Source organism: Centropristis striata, chromosome 14 (assembly GCF_030273125.1).
Source record: "Centropristis striata isolate RG_2023a ecotype Rhode Island chromosome 14, C.striata_1.0, whole genome shotgun sequence".
NCBI lineage: Eukaryota > Metazoa > Chordata > Actinopteri > Perciformes > Serranidae > Centropristis > Centropristis striata.
In genome coordinates this window covers 29,742,091-29,765,588 of record NC_081530.1, presented here as the reverse complement: position 1 = coordinate 29,765,588, position 23,498 = coordinate 29,742,091, and the positions used below count along the sequence as shown (strand labels likewise).

The window sequence follows — 23,498 nt, the reverse complement described above, 5'->3', positions numbered from 1 at the left end:
CTGCCTAGAGGATGATAATATTTGTAAAACTGGCAACAACAAAAAAAAAGCACAGGAAAACAATTACTTTTTTTCTGCTTGTGGTGTGAAAGGAAAAAAGAGAACCATGCTGTTTCACTGCCCTCTTTGGTTCAAGGATTTAAGCCTGTTTCACCTCTGACAGCAGCCAGTATCGCTGCTGGTGTGCTTGGTTGTTGTTAGTTAACGTAAAACCACCGGAGGTCAGCGAACAAGATTTTCAGGATGTGTGAAGTTATTCTTTAAGCACTAATTTGATATGAAAACTCATCGAACATCAGGGTAAGGTCAAAGTCAAAGTTAAATTTATTTATAGAATCCTCTAAAAACCTGCTATACAACAACATGATTGTGCAAAAACAATCACAAGATGTAAGAACGAAGATAAACGCAAAAGTACATAATGCAGGCACACAGTTAAGGATATTCATGCATAGGTAACCACAGATAGCATCACTTTTACATCGTTTCATCAAAAAAATTCTACTTCCTGTTTGTGTCCATCAGGGCCCCAGAGGACAGAGAGGACCGAGGGGCTCAACTGGGAAAGCAGGAGCAAAGGTTTGTCTTGACTGTGCTGAGAACCTGTTCCCACATTATAATGACTGTGATGATCATTATTGATGTCGATGATTATGTCATTGTCATCATCGTCTACAATTATTATGATTATATTTTCATATTGATGGAACTGAATTATCCAATGAAAGAAGTTAAAGATATAAAATAATAATTTGAGGCTCATTTTTGTATTTACTGTGTTGTTGTTTTGTTTCCTGTTAGGGAACTTCTGGAAGTGATGGTCCTCCTGGTCCTTCCGGAGAGAGGGTAAGCACTTAACCTTCATTACATGTCCTTACTTTAAAATTTGTGCAAGACACTGACTGGCTCTAATGGTAATTCTCATGTGTTCTAATTATATTATATGTTGTTGTCTCACCAGGGATTGCCCGGACCTCAGGGAGCCAATGGTTTCCCCGGACCAAAGGGACCTCCTGTAAGAGAAATGTTTTGATACCAGTTTCTTATCGATTGAATGTAGATATTGTATTTAGGGGGTATGACTTGGTTGTTCATAAGAACATAGGATGTTGTAGTACATTGATCCAACATGGGTTTGGGTTTATTGTTCCCTGTTGCTTGAAGGGAAAGCTCTCATAAGGTGAAGATTTAATTAATGGATGTTTCCATTCAGGGACCACCAGGAAAGGACGGACTGCCTGGACACCCTGGGCAGAGAGGAGAAGTTGTAAGTTGTCCTTTTTTACTTCCCTTAAAGTTAGTTCTGGTGTTCCATCTGTTTAAACTGATGGTTAAAACTTACATGGATTATAGTAATGGCTTTCTTTAGGATTTAAATTAATAGATATACCAGCAGCAAGTTAGATAGTGTGCAGGAGTTGTCATTGTCATTTTTTTTCTGTGTGTTTATTATAGATGATTCCTTGTACTGGGGAAACGTATATGATTTTTATGTTTCACTCTATTTTCTGTTGATTTTTAAATCTCAAATGTTTTGTGTTTTGTGATAGCCTGTGGATGTACCTACATAAGCTTTTTTTAGATATCAATATTTTGGAGATTTTTTAAAAACTGATTTTCTATCCCTCAGGGTTTCCAAGGTAAAATGGGTCCACCTGGGCCTCCTGGAGTCGTTGGACCTCAGGTACGATTTTTTTCAGTTATGGTGCAGACTTTCATCATTACTGAAACCGTAAGTCACATGAATGTTTTCATAACAACACAATTTATTTATTTTTTTGTTTCTTTTCTTTTCTTTGTTTTCTTTTTTTCTCTTCATCCTTCCAGGGTCCATCAGGAGAGACCGGCCCCATGGGCGAGCGTGGACACCCCGGACCCCCAGGTCCTCCTGGAGAGCAGGGACTGTCTGGCCCCTCAGGGAAGGAAGGCACCAAGGGAGACCCTGGACCTCCTGGAGGCCCCGGTAAGGATGGCCCCCCAGGACTGAGAGGCTTCCCTGGAGAGAGAGGACTGCCTGGAACCCCTGTGAGTATGACCAAGAGGAATACTGTGTAGATCGCCAAGCTTATATTGATCACTATGATAGCAGTAAATTGCCTGTGCATAAAAGTGTCGAGCAGAGGTGAGATGAAAGATTACTGATTAATGCCTTCTCATCTTTTCTCTTAGGGAGGTGGAGGACTGAAGGGAAGTGAAGGACCTGCCGGACCTCCTGGACCTGCTGTATGTTTCAAACTTACATGAAATAAAACTTACCCAAATTTATGGACTGAAAATAGTTTTATTTAATATTTCAGTATTCCAACGATTCACTTCAAGAATACTGTCTTTATTTATATTTGCCTTTCTAGGGTTCTCCTGGTGAGAGGGGGCAAGCTGGTACTGCTGGACCTGTTGGACCTCCTGGCAGACCAGGCCCTCAGGGGCCTCCTGGAAATGCTGGAGAGAAGGGAGTTCCTGTGAGTATTCTAGACATTTTTATCTAATTTGACTCAGCATTTTGAAAAAGAAGATTTTATTGATTCTCCTCTTTGTTCTTTCTCTCCTGTCAAGGGTGAGAAAGGCCCCATTGGCCCAGCCGGTCGTGATGGAGTGCAGGGTCCTGTGGGTCTGCCTGGCCCTGCCGGATCACCTGGAGTACCCGGAGAGGACGGAGACAAGGCCAGTATCTCTAACAGTCTTCACACCAACACGTGCTGTTTGAAACCACCTTAGTTGCTCTTATCAGGAGTGATGATTGTTCATTTCAGAGCTTTGTTTCCAACATGTCTTTGCTGTAACGTGATGCTTCCTTGTCTCTGCAGGGTGAGGTGGGAGAGCATGGTCAGAAGGGTGCCAAGGGAGGTAAAGGAGAGCATGTGAGTGACGCCAACTTACATCAAGCCCTAAAATTCCTGTCTGATTCAAAATGATCATAGTTGAATTTGTGTAAATGAAAATTGTCTCACAATCGTTGTTGTTTTGCTCATTGTTTGTGTTGTTGTTGTCTTTGCCGCCAGGGTCCTCCTGGTCCACCTGGCCCAATGGGACCTGTCGGTCAGCCTGGTCCTGCTGTAAGTATAAACTTCAACAGAATTCGCAGTGCTACTTGGTTGTCCTTCTTCATGATTGTTTGAATTTGAAGTTTGGTGCCAGATTAGTCTTGTTCTGTTGATTATCACTGCTGAAGCTACAAACTAAATTGTTCAGTTTATTCCAAACAAACTAGGATATAAAACACATAAGCAGCAGAAATTCTTCCCAAGAAAGCCACACTATCTTGTACTAGGAGTTATCAGCATGATAAAGGGCTTAGGAAAATGTAAACCCTTCATCTCTTGTGTCTTTATTTCTGTTTTTCTTCTTCTGTGGTGCAGGGTGCTGATGGAGAGCTTGGACCAAGAGGCCAGCAGGGGCCTTTTGGAGCTAAAGGTGACGAAGGAACCAGAGGATTCCCAGGAGCCCCTGGACCCATCGGACTGCAGGTAAAATAAATACTCAATTAACGGGTTTAGGCTTTTATATAAATATTTAGATTCAGTTTTGAACTACATTGTTGTGTATAGTTGCTCAGTTAAAATATTTATTTGTGTAACTTTAATTCTATCTTGCAGGGATTGCCAGGACCACCAGGTGAGAAGGGAGAGACAGGAGATGGTGGACCTCTGGTGAGTTTCGGAAATATATGACAATATCAATTGCAATGACTGCTTCGGTGACTAATTTAATCAAGATAAAATCATAAAGGATGGTACAAGTACTAAGTAAAAGAGTCTCTTTTTGTTTCCAGGGTCCTCCAGGCCCTCCAGGACCCCGTGGCCCTGCTGGACCCAGCGGTGCTGACGTGAGTGTTTACAGCTCTTATTCACAAAACATGTAATTTGCATAGTTCAAACTACAAAGAACCATTCTAGAGCTGGTACTACACCATAACATCATCGACTGTCAGTGGTAGCATGTTACATGAGACTAGATTAAATTCCTTTAAAAACACCATGCCATGGTTTGTTTATAAAATTAAAAAAACATATCTTTTTTGCAGAAGTTATAAGGGTAAAATTGTAATTTAACAAATTATTTTAGATGGATAAGTAAAAGTAAGTAACTCTTAGATTGTTATTATTATGACCGTTTTTATCTAAATGATTCAATCTTTTGTCTGAGATGTTTTTGTTTGTGTTTTTTAGGGTCCTCAAGGTCCTCCTGGTGGTTTGGGTAATCCTGGACCTCTTGGAGAAAAGGTGCAGAAATAAAGAAGTTTTAGCAAACCGAAGTACTATTTCTGCATGAGTTTGATAGTGTCCAAATAAATAAAACCAAACCTGAATTAATTTCAACAACTAAAAGACATAATATTTGCTCTGCAGGGTGAACCTGGTGAGGGTGGACCACCTGGAATCGTAGGAGAGCCAGGAAAGAAGGTGAGCGGCTGAGTGCCTGACTTTTACCTTTGGGGTTGTTCAGATGGTTCCTTAGCTGACTGGTTAATATCATCTGTGAGTTAACAAAAGGTTCTGTTCTCCTGTTGACAGGGTCCTCGTGGAGAGCGCGGAGAGAAGGGAGAGTCTGGACAACCTGGAACTGCTGGACCTGCTGGTGGACGAGGACGACCTGGAGACGACGGACCCAAAGGAAACCCAGTAAGTCGACCCAAACTCATAATGAAATGCACAGAAATTCACACACACAAATACATTACCACAAAGATCAATGGGCTTCACACAAGAACCACTCATATGAACACATTCTTAATCCTTAAATTACAATTTTCACTTATGTTTGATTTTCTCTTTTGGCATAATTACAATGTACGAGTCATCCAGACTTGTTGTAAGAGCCCTATGCAGTTTTTCAGTAACTGATTTTATATTTCATTAGCCATTAGCCATTTTAAGTTTGAACATCCTATCATTTCAGAAATTATAAAGTAAGAGGTGGTTCAGATAAGAATATAAAAATGTTCTTGCATAAGGCCCAAAGACTTAAGACTCCAAAGTAAAAAGAAGAAATTATTTCCTAATTTCATTGCCATAATTTCAGGCAGCATTTAACTTTTACAATTCAATCTCTGACTTTTGTTTTTGTCTCCAACTCTAGGGTCCCGTTGGTTTCCCTGGTGATCCCGGGCCCCCTGGTGAGCTTGGACCCAGAGTGAGTATCTTCTTTTTTTCAACACGTCAGCATCTTATTTTATCCCTTATTTATTTATTATTTTAAATTTTAAAGTTATGTTGTATGTAGCTGCATGACCACCAACAGTTCATCCTTTTCCATACACAAGAAGAAAAACACTAACCTTACTTTGCTTTACTTCAGGGTCAAGATGGTGCCAAGGGAGAGAGGGGAGAAGATGGTGAAGCTGGAGAATCTGTAAGAATGCAGATACAGTATGTGATTAAAGTGTTGAAGAAAAAATGCCTCATTGTCTTCATTCTGCTGTCTCTGCCTCTGATTATAGGGCTCCCCTGGACCTCCTGGTGAGAACGGACCTCCCGGCCCCCTAGGAAAGAGGGTAAGGCCACCATTCTCATTTGACAGTCCCCTGATCCCAGCAAGAAGTGATAAAAAATTAATAAATGCATTCCTCCATCATGCATCCATTCTGCGTTTTCTTGCCAATGTCACTAGCTACATTTATTAAGTAGTGTTGATAGTGTTGGTTCAAATAGATTCTTGCTACAAATTATTATCTTTCTTGTTATAGATTTGAAGAAATTATGAAATTTGACTATGGAATACATATTTTTTTTAGTTTTGTTAATGAACTGTTTTATTTGCTAGGGCCCTGCTGGAACAAGAGGACCAGAGGGACGTCAGGGAGAGAAGGGAACAAAGGTGAGTCCAGACATTTTTAATCTCCCTGTCGTTCTGCATAGATGATATGAACTCTAATCTAACTCTGCTTTTATTCTGAAAACAATCGCAACTTGAGAATGTGTTTCATTCTTCTGTGATATCTTATTTATGCAGGTTTTAGCAGGTAACTTGTCTTTTCTTCTCTTCTTGTGTCCTTTTGTTCAGCAGTGATGCTGATGATATGATACATAACTGATGCTACCATTACTCATCTAGCAATTTAAAAAAACAACAACTTTTTAATCGTTTTTCTTATCATCATTTACAGGGAGACCCAGGTGCTGTCGGTCCCCCAGGAAAAACCGGCCCCGTCGGCCCCCAGGGCCAACCAGGAAAACCAGGAACAGAAGGTCTCAGAGGACTCCCGGGATCAGTGGTCAGTAAAGATTTTTGATTTATTTTTGTATTTGTTAATGCAGCCAATAGACAACATAATATTATTTGTTGTATGTGTTGGGTGGCCACCTACTAAATAGTTTCTAACCTTGTTTCAGGGTGAGCAAGGATCTCCAGGAGCTTCCGGACAGAAAGGACCACCTGGACCTCTTGTAAGATAACAAAGCCTTATTATCATTATGTATATATATCTGTGGTGCACTTTGACATACAGTACATTCAATAAAGTAAGATGTAAAGTTTGTTTTTAGTGTCTTCAGCTCCTGTTCTTCAACTCCTCACTGTTGCATCCTTTCTCCTTTATCTTCTCCTCCTCCTACAGGGACCTCCTGGTTTGCCTGGACTGCGTGGAGACCCTGGTGCCAAGGGAGAGAAGGGACATCCAGGTCTTATTGGTCTCATTGGACCCCCAGGAGAGCAGGGAGAGAAGGGAGACAGAGGACTGCCTGGGCCTCAGGGAACATCTGGATCTAAAGGAGAGAATGTAAGTCTGACCTCTTTCACGTGTGTTAGAGAGGTGTAACTCAACCACCATTATTCACATTGATTTTTAATGATAATGGATGAAAACTGTCTGACATGTCTCATGTTTTATCACAGGGAATGGCTGGAGGCACCGGACCCTTCGGCCCTGCTGGTCCTCCTGGTCTGCCTGTGAGTGCCTGTACTGCTTTATCCCATGAACATGCCAGTCTAATTCTGATCTTTCTCATGACTCAGTTCTCAAGATGTTATTAAGTACCTTAGCATGATGAGTAACGCTGAGCGAGGGTCACCATCATTGAAGTGATGTCTCATATCTTTTACAGGGTCCTCAAGGTATCAAAGGAGCTAAGGGTTCTTCTGTAAGTATACTTTAAGAGTGTTTCTACCACAAAAACGTAATTAAATTATTATTTAATTAAGAAAAATGTATCAACTTGGATCTGAAGCAGTGATACTTCCTGATTGTCCCTCCTTGCTGTGTTTAGGGAGGAGCTGGTCCAAAGGGAGAAAAGGGTGTGCAAGGACCTCCTGGACCTCCTGTAAGTACTATCATTTAGGTTCTGCTCACTTCATTGCACCTCACCGATGATTGTCAGTTATTTGATTAAATGTAACTTGCTTCCCAGGGCCCCCCAGGCGAGGTCATTCAGCCCCTGCCCATCCAGAGGAGCCCCAAGTCTAAGCGTTCCATCGACGCCAGCCAGCTGCTCCCCGAGTCCGACTCTGACATGCCTGCATCTGACGCCACTGGCACTGAGTTCCTGATTGGCAGCGAAGGCATGGAGGAGATCTTCGGCTCTCTCAACTCACTGCGACAGGAGATCGAGACCATGCGTTTCCCTCTGGGCACCCAGGACAGCCCTGCACGCACCTGCCAAGACCTGCACCTCAGCCAGCCAGACCTCAAAGACGGTAAGGGAATCAACCCTGACATGTACCTGCCACCTGGTCAGAGGAATGATCTCTCATCAGTTTCTGGTACTGTTGTTGCCATGTGGTGATCATTGTTATTTCAACATTTGGATGCTGCTGCACAACAATCATTTTTTCTTTTTTTTTGGCTGATTTCTATTATTCATGTGGAAAAGCATACATTTTACTTTTGTGCCAAGAATTGGCAAAACAATGGTCCTGACAAACAAGTTACAGAGGCAATCCTCAAAAATTACATTTTTATTTTATATATCTGTCAGTGCTGTAAAAAAAAAACAGATGGCATGATTTGAAGCAAATTAAACCTTTTTTAAATGCCATTCAGTTACCACCAACTCTCTGAACTCTCTCTAATAAATTCTCTGTAACTGCTGTTTTTAAGACCGAGGCTCATTAGCATAAAAAGAGGCCAAATTTACATCAAATACATGGAAATGGCACAAGAGTATCAAGACACAATCTTGTCGGCAGTGTGGTTAGGGATGTATATCATGTTTTGTGAATGCTTTGAGAATTACACCATTTCTTTTTTTGTGAATTTAAATTTCTGACGTTCTGCCTTGCTTTCTCTCTCTGTCGTCCCTGCAGGAGAGTACTGGATTGACCCCAACCAGGGCTGCTCCAGAGATTCCTTCAAGGTATTCTGTAATTTCACCAGTGGAGCAGAGACGTGCCTGTACCCCAGCAAGAGCATCAACACGGTCAGTCCACTAAATCAGCAACACTGTAAATTCTACTTAAAACCCTGTGAAATTACATCTTCCAACTCCCAAGTGTCTGAGTGCAAATCAGGTTAACTAAAAATGTAAGAGATGAGAATGATGCATTTGACTTCTATTCAGTGGTGTTAAAGGTTTGCAGTCTCTGATTGCTCACCTTCTTAAAATCTGTGTTTCTGTATCTGTATTGTAAATCGTATTTATTTCTTTAATTGTGCAGAAATAAACCTATCAAACTAATGTTTTGTGGACAATATTTTGGCAGGTGAAGATGAGCTCCTGGGACAAGGAGACTCCAGGATCCTGGTACAGCCAGTTCACCACTGGTAGTAAGGTTAGTAACCCTCTGTGATTGGTTGTCAAACGTGTTTTTCAGTTGACAGCTTAGTTCTTAACTTTACCTAATTGTTCTCTATTTGTTCTCTACCTTCTTGTCCTTCCCCAAAACTTATTTTATTACCCCCTCTTCACACTCCTCCTCCTCCTCCCAGTTCTCCTATGTGGACTCTACCGGTGAGCCTGTGGGCGTTGTCCAGCTGGGCTTCCTGCGTCTCCTGAGCGTCCAGGCCCGCCAGAACCTCACCTACCACTGCCACCGCTCAGTCGCCTGGGCCGACCGAAGCGCCAAGAACAACTACAACAGGGCGCTGCACCTCCAGGGTGCCAACGAAGAGAAGCTAAGCTACGAGACCAACCCTTACATCAAAGCCTTGGTCGATGGCTGCTCTGTGAGTTTACACACATTTATTCTCAATTCAATTTAACTGCCCCTCTCTCTCTAAGTGGTTTTCCATTGGTTTGCACTGAAGATTGATCCCTCATGTGTTATGTCCCAACTCAACATCCTGTTTCAACACAAAATGTATTATATTAAGAATATAATGATGCTATTTCACTTAAAGTACACAAAATATTAGACAAACAATGCTGCAAATCAGAGGGGACACCAAACCACTGCAACTTTTATTTATTCATTTTTTTTTTAACACAGATTGTCTTTGATATTTTTCACTCTTGACTGGCATTAAAAGGGTCCACTGAGTGCTTACAAAGTGATGGTGCTGCTGACATCCATTTTACCAGTGTTGTTGTTGTTAACAGGACAGGATATAATGAAGCATTTGGCTTAACTTGTTAAGACATTTGACAGTCTTTATCTACTGTTTATAGGACATATCATGTTGAAATAGTCGTGCCAAAGAGAAAAATATTTTTTCAGTTTTTTTAATGGAAAAATATATATATTCTGTGTTGTGATCTTCAAGCATCAGGCCACCTCATCTAAAGTGCATCAGTTGTGAATTCTAGCTCTCTTTCCAAGGCAGAGTTTAAAAATGATAATTTTTCTTGCCTCATGCCTCGTGTAAAAATGTTAACTCCAACCCTCTCTGTTTGTTTCTCTCTGCAGTATCGTAAGGGCTTTGACAGGACAGTCCTGGAGATCAACACACCACAAGTGGAGCATCTTCCTCTGCTGGATATCAAGGTGTCAGACTTTGGGGAGAGCAACCAGCAGTTTGGCTTTGAAGTGGGACCTGTCTGTTTCCAAGGCTAAAAACACACACATACACGCATCATGCAACGAACAACACGTGAAAATACTCACGCACACACACATGCACTTAGAGACACACTTATATATAATAAACATACATGCCCAGTAATTTGTAAATTAACTTGTAAATGATATGAAATACACACACAAACCCACAGACACAGACACACTTACACATGCAGATGCTGTTGTGAGACAAACATGCACTCACACTCAAGTACGTGCCTGGGGAAAGCAACATCCTCCCAACAATTAATGGACGTCAAAAAAAAAAGTTAAGAGGAGAGAAATCAAGAACTCGCAGAGAGGAGACCATCGCTTGGGCGCACGAATGCGAGAAAGGAAGAAAAAAACAGGAGAGAGTGTTCTTCGGAATGAAACAGTGTTTTCTTTACCAACAGCGAAAGTGGCCGGCCTGAGAAAGAGGACAGGCCGGTAACTTGAAGCCTGAAGCCCCCCGTCTGTGATTCCCCTCTCACTCTTCTCTCCTCCCCGCTGTCTCTTTTTTTCCACTCATCTCACCTGCTCTACCTCCCCCCTCCACCTTCCAAAAAGGGTCACACTTGGACATTATTTCTATCTCTTTAATCCCACGTTTACACTGCGAGCAACGGGGTTGACAGTCACTCATATGACCAACAAAAGGTGCAAGAGGCTTCCATGTAGCTGTCTGCATCTGTGATGTTTTGAACAGTTAAATTATGTGTTTTGGTTCACTGGTTTGGCATTAAATCATTTTCAGATAAAAAAAAAATAAAGCTGTTCAGATTTTAAGGTTTTGAATCAAGTTTTTATCTGTTTCTACTCATTAACCAAAATCAGATCAAATTATAAGAGTAGACACCAAACTCTGACCGAAGAATGGCCGCAAATGTTCACCTGTGGCTAACATAAACCTTTGGGCCATCTCTGTACGGGCTAACTCATCTGGTTGTCTGGTTCTGTAAAAAGGTAATGGAAAGCCAGTGATTGTCAGCCATGTTGCTCACATTGAAAACAGAGAGTAACTTTCAGCTTTTATCTTATTACGTAAAAAAGAACCAAAGAACTAAAGCCACCAGTTTTCACCCAGAATAAAAAGAGAGAATTAACCAAATGATACCAGCTGGGTCTTTTTGTCTTGTTAAAGCTGCCACCCAGTGAATTTTCTACTCTTTGTAAAAATGTTTGTCATGTTCAACTTGCAGTTTTATTAAAACACTCTAAAAATGTGATTCACAGCTCAAACTGATGATTAAAAAACGTTCTGGTGTCATACAGTGAAGTTAATGGAGTCCAGTGTGATGTAGGATTTATTCTTTCTCAAACTGGGGAATCTTTCCACAGCCCTGAGAGCAGCAGAAACTCTGTTTGACTTGTTGATTTGTTAATGTTGGACAAAACCTGCTGCATGCAGTGAGGCAGGATAGAAGATCCTAGATCAGTGAATTTAAAAGCCATTATTTTTTTGTAAACTGTGCTGAACTTGAAGCTCTTGTACTTGCATGTTGGTGCCTTCTTCTTCTTTAGATCATGGATCAGAGTCGCTATCATACACCAGTCCGGCATTTGCTGAGTCACATTCTGGGTACTTTGATTATTGTTTTCCACCCAGACTAAGTTTTCTGATTATGCATCTGAGTGCAGAACATCATCAGGGTTTAAATATGTATATGAGATTCAAAGTTCCCTCCTTTTTTATACAGCAGTGAATAAAATGCATGCTTTACTGAAAGAAACTGTGTGGCAAGGTGCTAATTATACCAAAGTATAAAAGTTTTAGTATTCATTTTGAGTCCTTCATTTTCTTTAGTCTCTTTAACAATTTCATGAAGCTTTTTACTGGGGAAAATGTGCATTACATTCCATTTGTACAGAAATAGTGATATTCTATTGTATTTATTTAAAATAAACAGGGTGCTTTGAGATTAAAAATACACTAACCACCAAATATTCCAGTCAAATGTGGTATATTTCATTTGTATTTATTTCCTGTAGCTGACACTTGAAGGTCAAGTGAAGCGAGTGACTCTCATGTTAAACTCACTGCCAGCCTGAGTTATGGTGCTTCTGTTCACACCCTGTCCAAACTCATTTGTAGAACCAAAGAATCTGTGGCCATATTTTTTTGTAATATCCCTTTTTAGTATTTTCAACAACTGTACTGTGCTGTTAAATTTTGCTTCCTCTGTAATGATTAAATGGTGACTCTCCAGTTCTGTCACATTTCCTTGTCGTTGCTACTGTTTGACTTGGTCTGTGTTGGTTTCGGGCTCAGATTCTTGCTTCACTGGGCTTTGAAATGCATCACAGAAATACAGTGTGAGCCTCTATATTGATCTACTTTGAGGTGCTATAAATACGGACATACAGTCCTCTTATCTTTTACATTTCTATCTGAGACTACAGTGAGTAGGAGAAAGGTTGTGAGAGGGAGGAGACAGCTCTGTAAGCCACCTTGGGACTAAAAGTGATTAATACGGTTATTGTTTGTAAGTATAACGTGGCTATGGGGTGATATCATACAAGGGTTCTGGTTTTATTTGTTTGTTTTTTTATTTGCTTGACTTTTTCTTGTCACTATAGCAGGGAAGTGGGGCGGAGTGGCCAAAACCAAAACATTTATAAATCTGACCATAAGATTCTCCACAGAGAATGACCTCAAGCATTTGTTTTTATTGTGTTGAAGACGAATGTTTCAACATAAATAACATGGTGCTGAAAAGAGAAAAAAAGTATTATTTTATAATGTGTGTAAGTAATTTTTTTTAAATTCTTGTTTCTGTAATATATAATCTTTTAAAAAGAGCTTCTTGACTCTTGTTTTTCTTCCAAACCTGTGTCATAAGTATGTATAGTTGATGTATATCATTATACAGTAGTTTATAACTGTGGTGGCAGTGCACTCTGGGGGATAGAAGTACAGTTAACCAAATAATCGTCTGTTAACTCTTGTGGACTCAGTGGACAGAGCGAGAGACGAAGAAGTAAAGGAAGCTGAAGAAAGGTAATATGACAACATATTATGACATGACCTACCACCAGCAGTCCATTGTCAAAAGCTTTTTGTGAGTAAAAGTCATAACATAGTATGTCATCAAATTTTCTTTAAAAAAGTTATAGTATAGAATGTTGTCACAATTTCATGAAAAAGTCATAGTACAACCTGTCATCCAAATTTCACAAAAAAAGTCTTATTATATTATGTCGTCGAAATTTCACAAAAAAAGTCTTATTATATTATGTCATCAAAATTTGATGAAAATTTTTTTTTAAATTTTACCATTTTTGACAAAAATCGACATACATGACTTTTTTGTGTGTGTGTGTGGGGGGGGGGGGGGGACATGTGTTATCAACACATGTGTTATCAAACACGTGTCATAGTATCGTCAGCCATCAAAAGGTCATAAAAAGCCATGGTATAGTTTCCCATTAAACTGTCATTTCATGTCATTAAAATTGATATTTTTGTTTTTTAATCATCTTAACAATTACTTTTATTACTATGTGTTACAGTTTGCCACACTGACATCTTGTGGCTGTTTTCAGTTCCCTTTTTCTCAGTTGATAAATTTCTGACATCAGAATTGGAATTCTACTACTTGTTGAATCTCCACATCTTCTCATCATAAATGCCATTTCTCATTATTTTAAATAAATTGCAAATGTTTTGGCTCTTTGATGCTGATAAAAATGTGCTGAGTCATTACTTGCAAAGTTGTTCACTCTCCACACCATCCACACATCTTATTTATACATTAAAACAAAAACAGAACAAGGAAAAATGAATGGATGAATGATTTCAGGGGAATCTTGACTTTGATGAAGTATGAAGTGTCAGATCAACCAATAATCAATCAGTTCTCTAAAACAACTCAGAGGTGCATCTGATGAACATTCATTTAGCAACAGACAGAGCAAAATACAGTGTTAACATTTCTGACAATGGAAGAATAACAAGTAAATGAACAGGACCAACAGCTGGGAAGAAATCACAAAGGATTTCCATCCTGATGTGGAGAATCTGTGGCCCTACAGGAGGTGCTTAAAGACTGCACTGTAATTCTCCACACAGCGCTGCATGTACAGCTCTTCCTTTGTTCTCTGCATTACTGTAAAACTGTCTTTTTATTCTGTCAACAAGTTACAGTTACAGTCAGTCTCCCACATACAGTAATAAGTAACTTAATACTGTTGAAAGTGATATATACAGCAGAAGAACATCTTTGGGCATTTTTCAATCATTATTAGCCATAATTGTACATATATGAGAAAATAACTACAGAGTACACTGTTGTATTGACAGCATGACAAATCGTTTGGACTTCCTTGTTGGTAAACAATGACTCAAGGACTTGTCACTGTGATGGCATCGACATGTTCACTCACATAAATATTTCCTTTGAGAAATAAAAAGAAAGATTCTGAGTTAGAGGTTTTTGCTGGTGCTGTTTGGAAAAAAATGTTTAGAGAAATGCACTTACTGTTTTGCAAATGTTAAGGATTCAAGAAATGTACTACAGCAACTGAGAAAAACTGTAATGCAGACACTATGAGTGAGAGAAATTAAATTATATTTATATTTATATCAAGAAAAGCAAATAACTGGCTGTGATTTATCAAGATGAACAACTAGTGTGAAGCTAAAACCCTTAGCCATAGCATTAGAAAACATTCAGACGGTACAAACTAATGTTACTTTTGACTAGTTTGAGGTAATCGTAGTGCAACACACATTATCATCTTGTTTATATATATATATATATATATATATATATATTCAAACCTTTACTGTAGCTTACACTTTATTTCTTTCCTCATGGGCAATGGATTGACATATTCAACAACAAATGCACCATCATTCATCTTCATACAATTGAAAAGGAGAAGGAAGGGTGTACTACATAGTTTTTCACTTTTATTAACACTGCGGGGTAAGAAATTGGAGATTTGGAAATAGTGCACCTGACAAACTAAATGTACTGTTGCCGGTCTTAAGAAGTGCCGGCCGTGTTTCTAAAACCAAACTTGCATGTGGTCATGAAAGAAAACAGTGACAGCACAGAGCGCAAGAAACTTCTGGGCCTGCATAAAGAAAGAAAGATTGGTAAACCATCTGTACTTCTGAGCTGATTCTAAAAGCCAAGAATCTAGGTTCACTTATCAAACATCACAAGAAGCTAAGCAGTTAAATAACACAGTGACTCAAAGAAGTCTGCAGCTCAATCCTTCTCCATTGCTTTAACTTTCAATAATGTTTAAGAGCCAAAAATAAGATGAAAAAAAGTAGATGAACTGAAGTTAGGAGAGTGCAGCTCTCCTGAACATGGAGAGGTCTGTACATACACTCTTCTAACTGTGTTTTAAAGGCCAACCTCCAGATGAAAAGGAGCTCAGAGAACTGAAAATGGAAAGAAGCTTTGTAGATACGAGTTGTCAGTGTGCATCTGAGAAAAATATCAGTAGATCTGGAGTGCCAGGTTCACATCTAATCTGGTCTTCAAACCAGGTTGGAATGGACCAAGAAAGAAAGTGTAAGACCGCTGAAGGTTTAAGTTAAATACTTTCAAATGAAACAACAACATTTTGTTCAGAAAAATTACAGGCATTTATTGGCACCGAAAGTGGCTACACAGTATAACACACATCCACAACCACATTTATAAAAGATGATAATAATAATAATAATAATCATTCTTCCAATGGTGATCATCAGTGTGACGGACAGCTGATCTATCCAATGAAAAGTCCACCTGACAGAGACAGACACACAGGTTCAGTGTGATGAATAGAAATTAAAAAAAGTGTTTTTACAGAAGCAGCTGTGAGAGACTTAAATCACACCGTACCTGTCACTTCAACACTGGCTCCAGTGATGTATCGAGAGTCATCTGAAGCTAGAAAGGCACAAACATCAGCAACCTCTGGAGGAGGACAAAGAGAAGGCGTGCAAACAGTGAGATGACGTCTCAAAACAATGTATGTAGACCAGATACAATATATTTCCTTAATTAAACTACACAGGATCAAAACTGAAGGAAGATGAAGGACCAAAAGTCTGGAGAAGTACACATATTCTCCAGAAGTACAAGGAAAATATTTTCTAAGCTCTCCTTTTACAGCTAAACAGACCCATAATATGGGTTTCTGAGAACATTTGAGGTGAGAAATAGACAAAGCAGTAACAGAATCTTGATTGAGATTTGCTCAGCGCTGCCTAGTTTAGATGATCTGTTTTGTGTATTACTGTTAGTTACATCAAGCATATATTTATAAAAGTTAACAACTTTAACTGCTTTAAATGCCAACTCCATCAGCTTTAATTTCCAGGTTTTTTAACTTGAAACGCTCCCTCAGCTTTAGGAGACAGCAGTGATGTAGATAACAACAGTACGCTGTGAACACTAGCAGTAGCAGAGTCACCATTAGCTGTGCTAAGACTGTAAATTACTGTTTGTATATGAATGTCCAGCCACTCTTATGTTCTCACAAATATTTATGACATGAAGAATAAAGGTTTGCAGTAAAAACAAATGAGGGTGATGTTAAAGAGTCTTCACTGACCTGCAGGCTCACCCATTCTTCCCAGAGGCACCAAGGACTTCATCTGAAACACAAATAACACGGTGCAGAGATGAGGAGGGCCAGTTCACTCCTGATGGAAAGAAGTGTCTCTAAATCTGTGTGTACCCGTGTGTGTGCTGCTGTACCTTGCTAATAACCTTCTCTGGAACTTTATCCGTCATCGGAGTCGATATGAAACCAGGCAGCACACAATTACACCGAATCCCAAACCTGGAGGCAAAGAGAAAGAAAGCATAGTACTCTTTTTTTCTTTTCTTTTTTTAAGAATCTGAATACTTTAAATTTAATCAGCTCTGAAGGTCATGATGTTTTTTTGATCCAGACATTTCAAACTGCAGCAACAGTCTTGTGCTGGAGCTTGTTACTAGTGAAGCTAAATGTGTTTTATTTTTTACCCACGTATTCTTTCTTTCTTGTACCAAAGGTTCAGGCTGGTATGTTTACTGTATTCTCTCACCAGCTCACTGCAGTTTATCACTGCATCACATTGATCTGGTCAGTGTATTAAACTCTCTTCACCTGCTGAGCTCTTTAGCAGCGGTCCTGGTTAAACCCTCCACTCCTGCTTTAGACGCGGCATAATTTGCCTGTCCGATGTTTCCCACCTACAAACACCAAGCACACAGACACAAAGACACAGTGATGAAGTGCTGCATCACATTCACATTACAGCCGGAGTTCACATCATACACTTTCACAGAGGAAATAAAGACTTGAAGTGTGTGATTTTTAAAACAACTTTGGCATTGATTTTGAGTTTTAAAATACGTTTATTCTTGTATCTTTTGGTTTGGGAAATGTAAACTTTAAAAACCTTCATACAGTTAACTTTAACCTTTAACAGTTGACGAGTATCAGGCTTTTGCTATTGCAACTTTTTCATGCCTTTCTGAAAAAAACATTAGAGCTTCAGCTAAATAATAAAGAGACGATGTCCCTGCCGGCTTGCCGGTATCTCACCTTTCCCACGATGCTGCCAACAGTAATGATGGATCCTTTGGGTGCTCCGCAGGCCACCAGAGCCTGAGAAACAGCCTGAATGACCAAGAATGAACCCTGGAAGAGACGCGGGAGGAAAGATGATTTAATAAATCACTTCACTGTGTTCTGTTCTCTGTTAACTTTCAGCATTATTATAATTATTCATAACCTGGGAAATAAACTACCTTGACCCACACACTGTGTATCTGTTACAGTGAGAGAGAAACTATGTGATTTCTAATATGTAAACAAAATAATCACATAACTAAAGTAGAATAAGAAGTTTCAAACAGGAATTATTTGTAAAAAAAAAAAAAAAGCTCAGACTATGTGTCACAATTATTATTTGTGTCTTTAGAATACAGCAAGTGAGTATTTTGTTTTGTTTATTTATTTTGTCTGATGATGGATAAACCATTATGGATATACGATGCACATAAAAACGTTAGTTTTAAACAGAATCTACACTTTTGGAAGCCAATTAACATTTTGAGTCAACAGAGTATACTATGTATTTCTAATTCTTATCATGAAGGTGCCTGATAATATTTTGAGCTGCAGTAATAGAATAAGAGTGTAAAAGCATCAAGACTGACCAAAATAAACTTTGAGTAATTAAAGATAAAGTTGGTACAAAACTGAAAATAAAAAAACAACAAAAAATGCCAGATTTTGAATTTGAGTGAGACCTCCTCTTGCAAGGAAAATCAAAACGATTCTACTGACCGATGATTGAACTTTTTCAGTGATCTCATCGATCAGTCGTCGGCTGTTGGCAGGTTTGTATCTGATCATATTAAAAGCGAGCCAGCTTTGTGAAAAACCTGGAGATCAGAGTTACAGTGTGCCCCTAACATAGCTGGATGACCCCCTAACCTCGCTTTGTGGTACAGACCCCATGAATCACGGCTGCGTACCTTCAGGTTGACCTGGACGACTTTGTCAAACTGGTCCTCCTCCATGTTGAGCAGGAAGTTGTCCTCTGTGATGCCTGCTGCGTTCACACACACTGAGGGCGGCTGGAAGTAGTGAGTCTGCAGAGGGAGAGGACATGAACCGTTAACAGTAACCAAGAGGGGCAAAAGACACATACAATAGTCCTGCATCATTCTAGCATGAAGTCAAGACTGTAACATGTATGTACAGTATATGTCTCCATTAAATCATCATCCTGAGTGTGTGTTGGTGTTTTTCTGTCACACACCTGTATACTTGTGACCAGCTTCTTTACACTCTCTTTAGACGACACGTCCACCACAGCCGCCATGTGGCCCTGTCCTCTGAGGTCATTCGGGAGGCCCCCCAGAGTCTCATTGGCCGACTCCTCGCTGATGTCAGCGACCACCACGGAGGCGCCCTCGGAGGCGAGGCGCTGACACACCGCCCGTCCAATCCCACTTCCTCCTCCTGTGTGGAGAGAGCAGCGTGAAGTCAGAGGTTCACCTGAGCAGGACGGCCTGAGTCGACCAAAACAATGTCACCTGTTTTATATATTTATTAGAGATGAATGGTTTCAGAGGGAAGAGTGAATCCTCTTCGGATGGATATGTTAATAGGGAGAGGGTCAAGTTATTTCTCCATTTGCCTGGCCAAGAGGCTCACCTCTACATGTAAAATAAACACCCATCTGTATCTCTTTGCTCCAGTCTTGATTTTGCCCAAATGTATTGTTTCAACTATATTTATCTATTTTGTGTAATATTTTTGTTTTGTTTATATGCATTGTTATTCTTCCTTCCAGCAAACTAAACTTTCAGTATCCAAATTCAAGTGAAGGGAACTTTTGTATCCTATTAAAACAGACATGTTCACAGTCTAACTATTCACAGTCATCTATTCATCTAACTATTTAGTCATTTATTAAGCAGAAATGCTAAACAGGCTGTTGGATCTCCAATGTGAGGATATGGCTTTTTTTTTTACAAAATAAGAAAATTAAAGAATTGAACTCTGGGACACACATTTTACATTTCATAGACAAAGTGATTAATCCAGAAATGAATCTACAGATTATTAGACGACAGTGAAGATAATCATTGATGCTCTATTATATGAGTCAGACCACTAAGGTACATTGGCAGTTTAATTTTACTCTACGTTAAAATGAATTTAATTAGCCATGAACCAGGTAGTAACGTTCATTTTCTTTTTGAATGTCACAGGTCAGAGATAAACTGAACATTAAATATCTCTACTGTATGTGAGTCAGCAACTTTACCAAACTGGTACCATGTTAGGTTACATAGGTAGCATGAGTATGTTTAAGTGGGAAAACAAACTAAACGTATATATTGACGACAAACGTTGAAGAAAACATCCTGCAAAGAGAAACATCCTTAACCCATAAGAACCCAGACCCATTTATCCTTGAAAGAAATTATAGGGGATATACCACAGACCAAGTGGACCACATAGAACACATTTATGATGTGTGTTTTTTTAATACTACCCCTAAATGTCAAAGATCTGTGATTTGACACAATATCACAATGGGCGTTTATGGTATTTATTTTGATGATATTTCTCATTTTAATATGAATAAACTTGACACCTTTTCTGCTTACAGAAACACAAATATGCCTTTTTCTCTGCATCTCCACACCATATATTAAAAATTTGTGACATTAATAGTGCTGTTTAACAACAAATTATTTTTCAGATTTGTTTTTAAGTAACAAAATAATAATAAATCAATAATAAATAAAAACAAATAGCAAACTCTAATAGGGTTAAATGCAACAAGACACCCTATTAACGGAATATAATTGTTAAATGGGTTTAAACTTAACCTCGTAACAAAAAATAAGCTTTTTGAAATTAGCTTCTATTTAGATTTCTGTTTCCAGCCACAGCCACATTTTGGAGAAGTCACTTCTTGTCACAGTCACATGACCACCACACCAGAGTGTTAGTGAGTTAAGGTCAAGCATAAAGCTGAAGATGGGAGATTATAGAAGATTTAAGGTGTTTGTTACACCCATTCCAACGTGGGTTCTTATGGAGTGCACTTATGGGTTAAGTAGGAAAACAAACTAAACGTATATTGACGACAAATGTTAAATAAAATATCCTGCAAAGAACATCCTTGAAGTGTCTTAATCTATCTGTACACACTGAACGATGCATGCTAAAAAACAAACTTACCAGTGACCAGTGTCAACCTTGATATAAGTCTTGTAGCAGCCGCCATGATGGGTTTGTTTCCTTTGGGTAACCTTTGTCCTATATTAGTCCCAGTTTGTTGCCTCTCATGTTAGGATTAACATAATATAGGACTATGTGAAGTGGATTTAGGGCTAGCGAGCAAAACCCTTGAAGTTAGCCTAGCTACTAGTCTTGAAGAAGCATTAAAAGGGCTTCCCCAAACTTGAGACTAACGCTGACTACGAACGCGCAACAGTATATTAATAACATACACTTTACAGACAGAGTTTATGTATTTATCTATATATCTTTAGTCTAACATGGTGCCTAACAAAATTTAGCCGTAACAGCTGTCACAATCAGACCTCACGAGCACCGTAATGGTTTTATTTTGAAAGGGTTCACCGGACGTTTTACTATCTTATTCTGTCTAACTTTATAATGGTGTTGTAGTTACTGGTTGTGGCCACAAGAGGGCATCGCGATTACAAATATAAAGATGTAGACGTAAAACAAAACAAAAAACGGTTAAAAGTGGCATATTCATTAATATATATTAGTGTTTTTACGTGTTATTTATTACTTATGTATATTAATGTTTATTCAGAGATTGTATGTATTTATGTGTGTGATCGTATGTTTTTATGTGTGTCATGTATGTATTTTATATATTGGAGAAGCCAAAGACAAATTTCCACCAAGGTGGACATCTATCTATCTATCTATCTATCTATCTATCTATCTATCTATCTATCTATCTATCTATCTATCTAAACGCTGCCCTCCGGTGGACACAGTGCGTAACTATATTGTTTTCAACTTTTTATTTTGAAAGGACTTGCCGGAAATATGTCTTTGTAACTGTGTCTATTTGTCAACAAGTAGGTTGTTTTAACAAACCATACATACATTTTCCCTACAGTTTTCGATTGTCCTCTATAAATATATCATATTCAAAACTATATCAAATGTGTTCAGCAGAACATTTAAAATGTCTGCCTTGAAGCTTGGTAGAGTTTATGGTAATGAATGACAGTGTTTGTAACTCAATACAATACAATCGCATGTAAACACTGCATGGTTTTATTTTGAAAGGGTTCACCGGACGTTTTACTATCTTATTCTGTCTAACTTGATACTGGTGTTGTAGTTACTGGTTGTGGCCACAAGAGGGCATCGTGATTACAAATACAAAAAATGTAGACGTAAAAAAACAAACGGTTAAAATGGCATATTCATTAATATATATTAGTGTTTTCACGTCATGAATATGTTTTAATTCTCCCAAAGAGGGCATAAGCAGGCAGACAAACCACACAGCGGTTTTCCTTTATGGAGTTTTTGTCATTTCTTTCACTTGGTAGATTTTATAGTAAAAGACAGACTTCATTCTTTGATATCATACAATCACACTGTCCTCCAATGGATTTCTTTATTTTTTTATCTAAAGATCGAAAAAATATCAAAATTGCTCCCGGTAAACACTTTCAGAATAAAGCTTTCAACTAGAAAGCACATTTTATGTACTTAATAACGGATTCTTATATTAGAACCATTAAAGTATAAATTGGCTAGCTAGCTAGCTAGCCAATTTATACTTTAATGGTAGCTAGCTTGAAGGCTACCAAAACGTATCTAATTGATTTTACTCTTTCATATATTTATTTGTCTATCTATCATCTATCTATCTAAACACTGCCCTCCGGTGGACACAGTGCGTAACTACCATAGGTAACTACATTGTTTTCAACTTTTTATTTTGAAAGGGTTTGCCGGAAGTATGTCTTTGTAACTGTGTCTATTTGTCAATATGTAGGTTGTTTTAACAAACCATACATACATTTTCCTTACAGTTTTCGATTGTCCTCTATAAATATATTATATTCAAAACTATTACAAATGTGTTCACCAGAACATTTAAAATGTCTGCCTTGAAGCTTGGTAGAGTTTATGGTAATGAATGACAGTGTTTGTAACTCAATACAATACAATCGCATGTAAACACTGCGTGGTTTTATTTTGAAAGGATTCACCGGACGTTTTACTATCTTATTCTGTGTAACTTGATATTGGTGTTGTAGTTACTGGTTGTGGCCACAAGAGGGCATCGTGATTACAAATATAAAGATGTAGACGTAAAAAAAAAAATAATAATAATAATAATAATAATAATAATAATAATAACGGTTAAAAATGGCATATTCATTAATATATATTAGTGTTTTCACGTCATGAATATGTTTTTATTCTCCAAAATAGGGCATACAGAGGCAGATAAACACCACAACGGTTTTCCTTTATGGAGTTTTTACCATTTCTTACACTTCATCAGCCTTCATTCCTCGATATCAAACAATCACACTGCCCTCCAGTGGATTTATATATTTTCAATTAGAAAGCACATTTGTGTACTTAATAACGGATTCTTACATTAGAACCATTAAAGTATAAATTGGCTAGCTAGAAGGCTACCAAAATCTAATTGATTTAACTCTTTCATATATTTCTTGGTCTGTCTGTCTGTCTGTATATCTGTCTATAAGGTCATAGACACTTAAACAAAGCTTCGTATTGTATGTACATTGTTTTTTTGTTTTTTTTTAAATCAGTCTTCATTTCATTTTTCAATTTTATCAAAATAAACACTTTAATAAATACGTTTTTTTTAATGCTATTATTCAGTAATTCACAAGGTGCATGAAGCAAAAAAATGTAGCAGTAATGTGGTCGCCACTAAAACCTCTGCTGTACTCTGCTGTACTTTTCTGCAGAACAGGAGAGAACTCAATGTTTCGACTGAGCTCTTTTGTCTTTGCCAAGAGTTGATCCTGTTGCTTAGTAACATCTGACTTTGCTTCGTCTGATTTTTGACAGTATTATCT

At 38.5% G+C, this 23,498-nt stretch overlaps 2 protein-coding genes across 2 annotated transcripts in view; one reads left to right on the top strand and one right to left on the bottom strand.

Annotated features, from left to right (window-relative positions):
• col11a2 (collagen, type XI, alpha 2) overlaps positions 1–12,667 on the top strand; it is a 51,188-nt gene extending 38,521 nt beyond the window's left edge. The window contains exons 34-65 of the mRNA XM_059350224.1: positions 526–579; positions 802–846; positions 962–1,015; positions 1,214–1,267; positions 1,631–1,684; positions 1,828–2,025; positions 2,170–2,223; positions 2,352–2,459; positions 2,554–2,661; positions 2,805–2,858; positions 3,000–3,053; positions 3,357–3,464; positions 3,594–3,647; positions 3,770–3,823; positions 4,167–4,220; positions 4,347–4,400; positions 4,512–4,619; positions 5,077–5,130; positions 5,296–5,349; positions 5,438–5,491; positions 5,761–5,814; positions 6,104–6,211; positions 6,330–6,383; positions 6,554–6,715; positions 6,832–6,885; positions 7,041–7,076; positions 7,203–7,256; positions 7,344–7,629; positions 8,239–8,351; positions 8,635–8,703; positions 8,861–9,097; positions 9,778–12,667. Of these exons, the coding sequence (XP_059206207.1) occupies positions 526–579; positions 802–846; positions 962–1,015; positions 1,214–1,267; positions 1,631–1,684; positions 1,828–2,025; positions 2,170–2,223; positions 2,352–2,459; positions 2,554–2,661; positions 2,805–2,858; positions 3,000–3,053; positions 3,357–3,464; positions 3,594–3,647; positions 3,770–3,823; positions 4,167–4,220; positions 4,347–4,400; positions 4,512–4,619; positions 5,077–5,130; positions 5,296–5,349; positions 5,438–5,491; positions 5,761–5,814; positions 6,104–6,211; positions 6,330–6,383; positions 6,554–6,715; positions 6,832–6,885; positions 7,041–7,076; positions 7,203–7,256; positions 7,344–7,629; positions 8,239–8,351; positions 8,635–8,703; positions 8,861–9,097; positions 9,778–9,924 (2,805 nt within the window). The 3' untranslated portion in view covers positions 9,925–12,667. The remainder of the gene's footprint in view (positions 1–525; positions 580–801; positions 847–961; positions 1,016–1,213; positions 1,268–1,630; positions 1,685–1,827; positions 2,026–2,169; positions 2,224–2,351; positions 2,460–2,553; positions 2,662–2,804; positions 2,859–2,999; positions 3,054–3,356; positions 3,465–3,593; positions 3,648–3,769; positions 3,824–4,166; positions 4,221–4,346; positions 4,401–4,511; positions 4,620–5,076; positions 5,131–5,295; positions 5,350–5,437; positions 5,492–5,760; positions 5,815–6,103; positions 6,212–6,329; positions 6,384–6,553; positions 6,716–6,831; positions 6,886–7,040; positions 7,077–7,202; positions 7,257–7,343; positions 7,630–8,238; positions 8,352–8,634; positions 8,704–8,860; positions 9,098–9,777) is intronic.
• Positions 12,668–15,490: 2,823 nt separating this feature from the next.
• On the bottom strand, positions 15,491–20,997 carry hsd17b8 (hydroxysteroid (17-beta) dehydrogenase 8). Its single transcript, XM_059350232.1, has 9 exons — positions 20,617–20,997; positions 18,677–18,879; positions 18,390–18,506; positions 17,452–17,547; positions 17,011–17,096; positions 16,617–16,701; positions 16,471–16,513; positions 15,756–15,830; positions 15,491–15,659 (listed from the first exon to the last, which is right to left on the bottom strand). Exons 1-9 carry the CDS (start codon positions 20,660–20,662, stop codon positions 15,640–15,642), a joined length of 771 nt encoding a protein of 256 aa, XP_059206215.1. The 5' UTR covers positions 20,663–20,997; the 3' UTR covers positions 15,491–15,639.
• Positions 20,998–23,498: the final 2,501 nt, after the last annotated feature.

Bases quoted from the DNA above. Each gene is read 5' to 3' on its own strand.
- hsd17b8 (XM_059350232.1), bottom strand. From the start codon at position 20,662: ATGGCGGCTGCTACAAGACTTATATCAAGGTTGACACTGGTCACTG. The intron at 18,880-20,616 runs GTAAGTTTGTTT...CTCTCCACACAG, and splicing joins AAGGTTGACACTGGTCACTG to GAGGAGGAAGTGGGATTGGA. The intron at 17,097-17,451 runs GTGAGATACCGG...TGGTGTTTGTAG, and splicing joins TTGGCAGCATCGTGGGAAAG to GTGGGAAACATCGGACAGGC.